Source organism: Corapipo altera, unplaced genomic scaffold, assembly GCF_003945725.1.
Source record: "Corapipo altera isolate COAL_440 unplaced genomic scaffold, ASM394572v1 140b, whole genome shotgun sequence".
NCBI lineage: Eukaryota > Metazoa > Chordata > Aves > Passeriformes > Pipridae > Corapipo > Corapipo altera.
In genome coordinates, this window is record NW_020884956.1 from 439,719 (window position 1) to 451,926 (window position 12,208).

Here is a 12,208-nt window from a genome sequence, read left to right on the forward strand (position 1 = left end):
GTAAAAGCTAAAAAACCTGAAAATCTGTCCTAGAAGCATTAAAAAATGGAAATACAAAGCAACCAGTAGGAAAAAGTTGTTATATATATTGAAGTTTGGAAGAACATTTAGATGCAAATGAAAGCATATCCCTATGAATGTATATCAGCAATTAGGCTGCAAATATATTAGCAGTTGGCTGAGATGTGTTTCTTTCAGGAATCAGCTGTTATAAATTCTGTTCACAGTTTTTCTTTGGCATTTGTGATTTAGATCCATCTCATTTTTACCTCTCTTCTGAATGTAGTTTTGAAAACTAGAACACTCTTTTATCATGTTGGTATTACAAGGCTATTGCTCCAGAGTCCTTTAGAATATAAAGAAATGTTTCTTCATGGAATTCTTGCAGTAATGTCAAATTTGTACAAATCTCCTAAGATTTGTGTTATGAATTTTTGTGCAGTGTAATGAACAACAGGTTTAAAATTATTTTAGACAATGAGACTAAGTTTTTATTTGGTTTAAAGTGGAAACACAACATGGTTGATAAAATACTGCAAAGAAATTGAGATTTGAATTTTGTCCAGCTATATAAAAACTTCAAAATATATTTCTTGTTGTATTTACAGATAGGCTGTCAGAGCTGTTCATCTTACTGATGGATAAACAGAGGAGTCAGTATTGCATTCCTCTCTGAGGATCACATCAAAGTGGAACCAGTCATAATGCTGTGGTCTGCCAAAATCTGCACTGGTGGGATTTGGTTGTGATTGGGTGAAGCATCTTGGTTTTTAAACATGCCATCATGTACCACTGTGAATTTAGTTCATCCAAATGGACAAGTTTATTCTAAACTTGGAAGTTTTCACTGAGGAGGCTGACTGACTGGGATTTCTGATTACTGGTTTTAAAGCTATGTTCCCTTACTCTTTTGCTAGGGGTTTTTGTGTTGGATCAATGTGTTTAAGGGAAATGAAGTACAGCTACTGTGAGGTATTACTTTACTGCCTGACTTAACATTTCACACTGTATTTTTACACTGAAAATATTGCTGCTGCTCCTTTACCTCTTTTTCCCCATTGCTACCTCAGTAGAATTTTGTTTAAAATGAAATTGTCACTTGTTATCTTTGAAGGATGAATCTTCAGTATTTGGTGCTTTAATAACACCATAGCTGTTAAAACAGGACAATGCACCAGAATTCAGATCTTCTCCTTAAAATGTAGCTTCACATCTTTAGGCCATTTTCAGCATTTCCCAATCTCCATGAAAATCTTGAGAGTAAGACAGCAAGCAGGTGAACCAGAGGGGGTAGAAAAACTTGGAAGACAGAAGAGTTCCATGGGAGACATCAGAAAAATGTAAATAGCTCTGATGTTTAAGCCAACATAACACAAGCTTTTTCACTGGAAATTGTGATGAATTGTAAGTGATAAACTAGAGTCAGTCTCTTGTTTAAGGGGCCCTTTGTGGCTGAAAGTGAGAAAAACGAGGACTTTGTAAATAAATAGCAGTGCTGGACTCTTATGTTTTCTTTCTAATGGCCATAAATGCTGAGATGCCACATTTTTGCCTGGAGGGTTGGGCATTCATACTTAGGCACAATGGTGTCCCAGGAGTTTGGAGCTGCTTATTTCCATACTAAGATAAAATGATGACTCCTGCCATTCTGGAAGCTAACTGTTGCCATTTCTAACTAACACTGGTATTTGCTTGGCTGGAGTTACAAAACTATAGGAAAGGATATTGAGCCTTTTTGGGGCTGAAGTGCATTATTGTCTGTGGGTTTTTGTCAACTTATGTCATCAGGGAATCTCAACAATTTTGCACATCCCCCACCCCCTGCCCAAAGCCTGTAAAAATTAGGTCATTGCTTCTATTCACATCTGTTTACAAAAGGGTTGGTGTTTATTTTTTGGTAGGTAAGGAGACATGATTCAATAATATCTGGGATATCTTCCACTTGGGTAATCCTTCTAATTAATTTATGACTTGCTGTGGGGTTTTTTGTGTGTAGTCTCTGCAGTGATTAATCAGAATTCTGAAACTGGCAGCCCATAACAGCGTTACAAAAGACAAAGCCAAACCTAAAAATTGTGACCAATTAACTTCCTCTGGCTTCTTGAGAGTCATTTGTAGAGAGAAGTACTCCTCATGTCTGGGAAGTATCAGATGTACCTGAAATTATCATAACTGAATGTAACATCTGATTTGCATGATGCCAGTGAGCATTTTGTGGAAGGTACCCTGTGACAATGACAATCAGTGCTAGACTTTAGCCTGTTTTGCATTTAAATTGGATACAAATGGGTACTAAGTCCTGTATCTGCTAAGGAACCCTGTGCTGGTACTTTTTTACAGTAACTACCATGTTGTGCATAATTATCTTTCATTGAGCCCCACTAAACTGGGGAAAAAATTGAAGAGACTGGAGAGATTGTGTAAAAGTTCCACCGAGGATGACAGAATCATAGAATGGCTTGGGTTGGGAGGGACTGTAAAGATCATCCCATTCCAACCTCCCTGCCATGGGCAGGGACACCTTCCACTATCCCAGGTTGCTCAGAGATCCATTCAGTCTGGCCTTGGACACTTCCAGGGGTGAGGCAGCCACAGCTTCTCTGGGCAACCTGTGCCAGGGCCTCCCCACCCTCACAAAGAATTTCTTCCTAATATCCCATCTAACCCTGCCCTCTGTCAGTGTGAAGCCATTCCCCCTTGTCCTGTCCCTCCAGGCCCTTGTCAACAGTCCCTCTCCATCTTTCTTGAAGGCTCCATTCAAGTACTGGAAGGCCAAAGTCCTCCCTGTGCTGGGGACCCCAGAGCTGGAGGCAGCACTGCAGGTGGGGTCTCACCTGAGCAGAGGAGAAGGGAAGAATCACCTCTTTTGCTTCTCTTTCTCCCTGAGCTTTTAGTTTGCTTTTCTCCATGTGACAGCACAGAATTTTTCAGCTCCAACATAGACTCCCACAGGCACTTTTTCCTTGCACCTGTGTGGTTCTGCAGTAGGGTTGGGCTTAGCAGAAATCTTCCCAGTGGGAGAGGCAGCTCCATCACTGGAGTGTGGTGGCTCCCGTGGGATGGTAGTTTGTGGGAAGTGTACATGAATTTATTTTACCATCTAGTTGGAGGTGCTAAAGGCTGTATAAAAAAAGTGAGGCAGAGCTGTGAGTGCTTCAGAGAGGAGCTGAGAAGTCTGGCTCTCTACGTGCTAAAAGTCTTGCCAACTTCTGAGAGATAGCAAGGAGAAGATGAGCAGGGAGATGCACATCTGGGAATTGTGGCAGCTTGTCATTAGGTGTGATGGAGTTGAAAGTATCTAGAAGATGCCCTAGTTTAATAACTGAGAGAGAGGAGGGAGGATTGTGGGAAGCTGCTGTTTTCTTTCTCTCAAAGTAGAGAAAAATTCCTCAGCCTTGAAAGAATGATGAGCTACTTTTGTTCCTCAAAAGAGTCGTAATGTACATAAAAAGAGATGTTGGAGGGATAAAAGCTGTAATAGAATGGATTAATATTAACCATAACCCAAGAATTAAAGTAGCAGAAGTGTGCTGCAGGCCACACAATTATAGGAGGCAACTAGCAACAACAACAACGAAGAAAGAAGTTGAAAAACAGCTTGTGAAAATACAGAAGTTTTCTTACTGCAGTGATGGAAAATGAGACCTATTCTTACTTTAACTGCATTAAATGAAGTAAAAAAAATCCAGCACATTTGTGCATATACTTTTAGGAAATATTTACTTTACAATGAGCAGTTCTGTGATTCAAACAATGCAGCTAATTATAAGAAGGTGCTTTGGAGGTATTGCTCTAAAGAGCATACATTACCATTAATTACTGTTGGCCATACATTAGCTGGTTTTACAGTTGGGATTCTTCTGCTACCATATGAATTGATTTGGACTGTAAAAGAGAACAAAAACGGGAAGTGCCAAATCTGTTCGTCATGTTTCTGGAATATTTAAGTACTTCAGTGTCTGAGGAATGAAGGAGGGCAAAAGGAGATGCCTGTAGGAGAAACAGAATATGCAAAAGTTGGAGGTAAGGGAACAATAATATGCAGAGTATATAAAGATAAGAGGATGTAGTGATTTTTTTAAATTATATATGAAATTAGCCAGGGAGAAAAGATAAATGATAATTGCTTTGAAATCTCCGTCAGTGATGGGAAGAGTCCACAAAAGGAGCATTGAAAAAGGGAACATATGATGAGATATTTTTGTGTTACCTTTGAGTAGTACTTTCACAGATTAATACACTTTTAAAAATCTGTGATTTACTGCTTTAGAACACCATAAAGGTTTTCATGTTGTTGTTCATGTCACAGCCCAGTACTGTTTTGGAGCATAAGGGAATGTAAATGATAAATAAGCACATAAGACTGAAAAAACAGACATAAGCCAGTGCTCCAACCCCCTGGCAGTGCTGGCAGCTACAGCACAGCCCTTGGTGTGGAGCACCTAGTGCCTGGGGGGTGGAGCACCTCCTGAGAGTGCTGAGCTGTCTGTCCCACCACTTCTGCTGGTCCTCACTGCAAGGATTAGAATGTTCTGTGGCCTCCAGCCTCGTGTATTTTTTCCCCAATCAGTCTTGTGCTCTTGTCTCGCGTTTACCCCCCTGAAGGTTCTGTCCTGTGCATACCTCTTACTCTCCTGCTGTCTCCCAGGAAGCAAAATGCACAGGACCCTCCAAACTCTGGCTCTTCCAGCCATGGTTTTTTAACTCCAGTAGCCTTTACTCTGGGGAAGGATGTAAGCCGGGTGGTTTTTTCTTTCTTTATATTTTCGTTCGTTTGGTTTTTGTTTGTTTTTGTTTTATTTGTTTTTATTTTCCCTTTTGAGTTTACATTTTCAGAATTACACTGATTGTATTTATTTCGGTTTTGGGGAGATAGAGATTGTAATCAGAGACTGAAGTCTCGTGAATAACTGGCTGCTACCATCCAGTGAAGGAATGAGCAACAGTACAGCTGCTGGTATGGGAGCTGGAGGAGAGCCCTGGAGGGACTGACTGCAGGCAGATCCTTCACACTCTGCTTGCATTTAGAAAAAACATCTAAATGTTGGATACTGGGAGAAAAGAGCAGAGGAGATTTAGTTTGGACGTGGACATGTAAAGTTGGACATGGACATGTGAAGGTGCCCACCCTGTTGGGTCAGAGGAGCAGGTCTCTGGTGTCCTGAGGAGCAGAGGCAGCAGAGCCCATGTCTTCATAGCCCTCAGTCTGCTCAGAGCAGTTACCAGGGCAGAAAAGAAATGTTTTGTTCATTCTGTGCATGTAAATAGGGCAGACTGGTCTTTTGCTATTTCCACATCCTTCCAGAGTCTGGTGGGTTGGAAGTTGCATACAAATCCTTCATGAAACTGTCTTGCATAGAACAGGAAAAAAACCCTCTAATTCAGAAGAGACCATACAGTCTAACTATCAAGCCTGGACTGGATTAAAGCACACTGATTTCTGTAGCTGTGGCAACTTTCTGTGTAACCTCCTATTTTGAGAAATGGAGTCAAGGATAAGATTATTAAAACATTCCTCATATCTGATGCTGTTGTTGTGATAGTATAGAACATTATTTCTCTGTATGTGGCCTTATTAAATATAACAGCAAAGCTAAATCCAAATGTTTCCTTTTGTTGTTTTCCAAAGGATTCACCCCCCTGAATTCTTCAAGAAAAAATATGCTGTGGATGAAGCCCACTACGTGACCGAGGTGAGTTGTCTGTGTCTCCAGGTATTTTTTGCTGTGAATACAAAATCAATAAGTGGCAATGACTTGGCTTAATTTTAGTCCTCTGCTTACTGGATGTCTCCTGACTTAGTGAGACCTTCTCTCCCTCCGCCTTTACTGGAAAATGTCCTGTCTTTAAAGCACTTGTAAATTTTTTTTTTTTAAGGCTGCCCTTAAAGTTCTTAATCCAAAGGCAGTCTCGTAAACGTGTTCTGGGCATGATGAGACCCGTCAGTCTGTGTCTTTATCCAGCAGAAATTGTCACTAAATATATTTTTTGCAATGCCTTGCAGATTTGAGGAGATTGCTGTCAAGGAGGTTGCACATCCTATCTCTGACTTGGGAGCTTACCTTTATTTTATGCCTCCAAAAAGCTGGGAGGAAAGGCTGCCTGCCTCACTCTTATTTTCTGTAGAATCACCTTATTACTTGAATAAGGAAATATATTCACATTTCTAAGTGCAAGTGTGCCTTGCTTAGTTAGGTTTGTCATTTCATTTCTGAGCAGATGTTGGTATCCTTGTGCACCTGGACAGCTACCTTTCCTTTAGTAGGAAGGCTCAGCAGGGCGAGGACAGTATTCCTGCCAGGCTCTGTGGGTGATTTTCATGGAGAGCAGCTTGAAGAAGACAACTCTGATACTTCTGTTCCTGCAGAGCACTAACTATGACTCTTCAGACCAAAAATTTTGCTCTTGTCAGCTGTGAGGAGGTTTCATTTCATTTTCATAATGAGTCCAGCTACAAAGTGAAGTTTGATCTGTATGCCAGGAGCTGGGAGTGGAGGAAGCTGTGGGGAGGTTGCTTTTTGACATGTGTGAGCTGGAGTCGTGTGGAGTGCAGGCACTCCAATGCTCATCTCTCGGACAGGGAAAATTGCAAGTGGGAAATACGTGTTTCATTTTTAGAAATCACATTCTTTTGGGTCACCTTAGTTGTCTTGGGTCACTGTCCATCAACAAATGTCTTTATTGCATGCAGAGGTCAATGAAGCTAAGATGATGCCAGGGGAGGCAGAAAACTGGAATGCTTTATTGGACTCACAAATTCATATTTAAAGGGTTTAGGGTTTACATATTCAACAGGGGGTTTGCATATTCATTCTATTAAAATTGGGGGGTTTCACAAGGATAACATAAGGGAAAAACCCAAGTTAACACATCTTGGGGTCTTAGGAATTACCTCATGGGAAAAACTCTACTTTATCTTGGGGGATTTCATGGGGGGAACAGGTAACACAAAGGGAGAGATAAACCCCAAATGTTTGCTGCACAGGTTTGATGAGATCAGGGCATGGTTTCTCTGGGCTTGGGCAGGACATTCCAAACCCATGACATCAATGGATCCTTATCTGGACTCTAGATGAAGGTTTTTTCCCAGTCTCTGTCAGCCCAAGGCTGTTGTTTAAACCTAGCAGTTTTCTTTTTCTCATATCCAAAATTTGGAATCCAACAAGTGCAGTTCTATTCTCTGCTTCCTTACTGCTTAAGAACATCATTAATGGGAAAAAAGAGCTCTTTATGTGGACAAGCAAATAAAATTAAAAAATAAAGGCTCCTTTCCACCTGGACTATATGTATTGAAGTGAGAAGCTGTTGGAGCTTGCAGCAAAACTGTTCAGCTCTCCAAGGTTCTTTCTTATAACTTTTGCCTGGTTTACCAAAGAATTGGTTTGCCACCATCAGGACACCAGGGGCCTTATTTATAGGATAGATTTACATCAACAAATAACCAACCAGTGTGTGTTATCCTGATGTTTCGTGAGATTAAGAAACAAAAAAATAAAGGGTGGAGTCGATATTTTTAAACCTCACTGCCATGTGCTTTCTTTTTTTGTTAATATCATTAGTGTGCTATTAAACTGGTTTAAAGTTGGTAGAACTGTGCTCTGTGGAATTATGTCAGGTGTTCATTGCCTCAGGAAATGTGGAGTTCAGTACCCACCTTTTGCAGCTGCTCTGCAAGCCCAGCTCTCTACAAGCCCAAAGATTTTGTTCTTAGTTTGTGAATGTTTGAAGGAGACTGAGGGAGCCTAATAAAAGGATTAGTCAGTAAAAGGTGACTAATTTATTACTAACAGTAAATGTTTATTGCTAAGCATTCAGCACATTGTAACATAATAGTATTAATGCATATGTGTTTTATATGCAGTAGTGTGTTGGGGGTACTCAGTTGTTCCATATTTCTGTGTGACATTGCAACTTTCTTGGCTCATATGTTGTGTCTTCCTAATGATGACAGTAGACTTAAACTTAAGTATAGTTAGTATTTATGTCTTTAAAGGACACCATCAACCTGATCACTGCATTTTTGTCTAAATATTTGTATTCTGCTGTCTCTTATTGCATGTCTCAGGTAATACAATATTTGAAAGGTATCAGGGGAACATTTTTGTCTTTGCAACTTGTTCACTTTTTATACAGTGAATATTGATGACATTGGTATCAATGTGATTATGAGGAAGAAAAAAAAGAAAAATAACAGTAATCTAAAACTTCTTTTTAGATATCCAGTGTCTTGGCTTCGAAGAAACCTGCTGTGCTTCTCACTTTGGTAAGTCATATTCAGATGAATAAATTTTCCTCAGTAAGGAGATCAGTTTATTTAGCATTGCTTTGCACTGTCTCTCCCTCTCTTTTCCTCCCAGTCTCATGCCAAATTTGAGGCCACCTGTGTATAACAATTTAGTCTTCTGCTCCCTCCATGATTTCAAGATTTGTAACCTGTGGCCTCATCCAGTCTTCATTCTGTCTGCCCAAAAGCTTTATTGGTTTTCTGCTAAAACATGGCAAGCCTGTCTAACATCAGCCATGCTCCTGGTCCTGTCTACAGTGACTCCAAACTCCTTTTTCCTCTTCTGCTGCTCTATCATGTCATAAGCATCTTTGGGCTTTCCTGTGGGAATCCCACAAGGATGCAGGGAATACTTTTTCCACATAGAATGGTTTAGTAAGAACAACTTCTGGGAGAAGGGAGACAGTATGAAATGCCTGCCAAGTATTTTGAATGGTGCTTGCTTATTTCTTTGGAAGAAGGATGAATGAGTAGGGGTAAAGACTGCAAGTTCCTTCTTCCCTGTCACCTCTCTCTGTTGCTTTCCTTGTTTACAGACTTTTTGTAAACCTTTCACTACTAAGAGTATCTGTTTTATTGTCTCCAGTATATATAAGAAATGATTTTTTGACTCTGAGCTTTCCCTTACAGCAAATGCAGTGGCAGCTCCTGGATTTCTTTTCCCATAATAGTGACAAGATAGAAGTCTTAATAAATATCCCTTCTCAAGAAGTCACATGACCTGAGCTCTGAATTCTTTATTAAGGACAGAGGCCCGAAATAGTTTTTAGTCTTTCTCTCACTTGTATTTGTATACACATACATACACTTAAAAGATGCCCCTATGGCTTAATTTCATGTTCCTTAAGGGAAATGAGGGCAGTGGAAGGTTTGACCACCCTGTGCTTCTTACTGTGCATTTCTGCCCATGGAGTTGTTGAGTAGTTATCGCTCTGTGAGCGTCCTGTTGTAATCAGGAATTGTCACATGATTTTTGGCTGAGAGGATGGTGCTGTGGGGCTTTCACAGCTCCCACTGTCATGAAGAAGTATTCAGAGAAGGGAAGAGCTCTTCCCTTTGCTCTGGCTGAATGGAAAGCTGGTCCTCTCCTCCTGCGGCCTCATTCCAGGTACAGACCTGGAATGCTGCTCTGCAGGGTTTCCCAGGCACATGTCAGAAGTGTTCCTCTGCTGTGTAGCAGCCAAAATACTCTTGCTTATGCTTCTTGCTTGAATGGAAAGCTGTAGGGGAGCAGCAAGCAAATTTAAATAGTAAGCATTGCTAAGGCAGGGCATAATAATTTATTTGAAAATGAAATTACTTTAGAAGAAGCCTTACCTGTTTTTCATTCTCCTGCCCTTTATAATTATTATAAAGGTCTCACAGGTCCCTCTCAAGACAAGGGCATTAGAAATCAAAGCTTGTCTTTTTCCTAAGCAGCACATCCTGACTGGAGTTCTGCAGTGATCTCTGTGAAGCTGATTATTTCTTATATTGAACTGCATTTGAACAAACAGTCTGGGGCTTTGTATTTACAGTGATTCAAGTAAACTTATGTTAAGTTTTCCTAAAGACTTACTGCAATCAGGTTCTCCCCATGATTTAAATTTTAAATACCTGTGTTTGGCTCAGAATCATGGTCCTTTTAAATCTTTTTTCTCCCAGCGTGGTGTTAACACTGACAGTGGAAACATCTCCAAAGAAGCTTCATTTGAGGGCATCAGCCAGTAAGTGACAAGGCTTTTTTATACACTAATTGTTGCATGGTTATGTTGAACTGATTTTATTTCAAATTAAATGATGTTTTTTCCTAATGACAGGATGTTGAATGGCAGATCAGATGCTGAACATTTTATTTCCAAAGAAATTTTGATACATGTTTCTAATGACTTGAAATAGAGAAGTTTTTGGGTTTTTATTGATCTCTTTTCCATCTAAATTAATCCAATGTTTCTCTTTTTCTGTGTTTGCTGTAACTCTTTAAAACCAGATAGACCCATCCTCATATGTACGTTTCCACTTTTGGGATTGAAATATTTGATTTTCAGATTTCAGAAAAATTAATCTTTAAGAATAGCTTCTTTCTCTTACTGACTTCCTTGCACAACGTGAAGCTTGATATCGGGGATTCTGGTAGGCACAATCTTCTGAAAAGATGTCGCATTACTGGTGTAAAATAAAATCAGAAATTACAAAAAAATATCACTTCACTGCCTAGTTGTGATCTTTTAGTGTCCCTTGATGTTGTCTTTTTATGAAGTTTGGCTACTAGTGGGCTTAAAATGCCTTCCTGCCTTTTGAAAAGGCAGAAAATAAAAATACATCACAGCTTGCTCTGGGATGTGAGGATGATGGGCTCAATTTGTAATGAAATACAACTGTCTGTTCTGTTCTGATATCTGAAAATGAGATCATTTTCTGTTTTAGCTCAAATGTATGGCAAAAAAGAAACACATCCCCCCCATTAAAAAGCCTGTTAAAATAAACACTGGTGCTGAGATGTTGAGGCCTTTTTTTGTGGTCCTTGAGTCCCACTCACCCTGCTGTATTTTCTCCGCCTCTGTCAGCAGCACATTAATCCTGCAGTGAAGATGGTCCTGCACAGAACCTGCTGCAAGTTTGGGCACTCTTTGTATAGTCTGAAAGCATTTCTGCTGGGATCATCTGTGTCGAGTGATCTGGAATCTGATTCCATAATAACATTGTTCTCCTCTCTACAGCATGAATGGGAACTTAATGGTTCTGTCAAGGTTTTTTGAGGACCAAGGTGCCAGGCATTTAAACATCTTTTGTGAATTAAATGTAAACTATTCCATAATACATAATTCCATTAATACTTTTAATAAGTGTTTGGTGTCTGTTCTGCTGTTACAACCAGTGTGAGTTCTGTTGCTTTGACCACATAGATAGTCATCTTGTGCTCTCCAGGTACAGGTGGACTCCAAAGTCTGTGTGGAGCAATACCTCCAGTTTTATCTGAGACACCTCTGCTTGAAATATAATCAGTTATTAACTCCAGCAGTGATTCTTTATTGGAGTGATGTACAAAGGTCTGTTTGAAGTACCAAAAAACCCTTTTTTTCCCTCTGAATTTCACTAAACACTAGAGTTTAATTAGTAAGACATTCACTAGTCAACATAAAGCTAGGAAGCCACTCCATTTAGCACTTGATTTGAGATTTTAATAGCATGTCTCCTACAACACTTAAAGGGATTAATGATGTTTAAGCACTGGCTTCCTGGTTAGCAGCAAAGACACTGTTGGTGTGCTCCAGGAGTGCTTCTCCATTCTTTGGAGATGATTGCCAGCTTTTTAGCAGACACTTCTCCTCTGAGACTTGGCACATGCTCAGCCCTCTCCACCCCTAGGCACTAGGTCATTCATTTTGTTCCCTTTGACAGCTCTGGTTGGTATCTTCTCCTCCAGTGCTCATGGTATGGAAGAACATGGATTGATTTTGTTGTTGGATCAACTCCCCTCATCTGACAGATGCCCTCAAACCACGTGTTGCTCCTGCTTTCCCTTAATCTTCCTGATGCTGCTTCTGTCTCCTCCCAGACTGTCATGTCTCTGTGTGCTTGGTCCATCAGGAGTCCAGGGGAGGAGAAGAGCTTCCTTCTAAACTCTGCTCTCCTCAGGTTTTTCTAACTGTGTGTATAAACCAGTCCATTTTATATTTGTTTTCAACACAGACCCAAACCAATTCCAGCATTCCCGCTTCTCCGCCTCTCCTGTAGCGAATCTTTCCTTTATAGAAACATGTATTTTAGATGTGTCAGTTGTTTCCTAGGGGATTAAACCCACAGAGTTTATAGTGAGCAGTGTGTTCCCTCAATCTGCCCTCCCTCCCTCCTGCCTGTGGCTGTTCCTTGCTGGCTCTCTCCGTCCTTGGCTCTGCCCTGGTGAAGATGCTCTTATTTTATTCCTGGGCCCCTGTTCATTTC

The 12,208-nt window shown here is 40.4% G+C and overlaps 1 protein-coding gene across 5 annotated transcripts in view; it reads left to right on the forward strand.

Moving 5' to 3' along the window:
• PEPD (peptidase D) overlaps positions 1-12,208 on the forward strand; it is a 144,235-nt gene that overhangs the window by 20,980 nt on the left and 111,047 nt on the right. For all 5 annotated transcript variants that reach the window (XM_027663753.1, XM_027663754.1, XM_027663750.1 and 2 more), the window contains exons 4-6: positions 5,630-5,693; positions 8,216-8,263; positions 9,929-9,990. In XM_027663753.1, the coding sequence (XP_027519554.1) occupies positions 5,630-5,693; positions 8,216-8,263; positions 9,929-9,990 (174 nt within the window). The remainder of the gene's footprint in view (positions 1-5,629; positions 5,694-8,215; positions 8,264-9,928; positions 9,991-12,208) is intronic.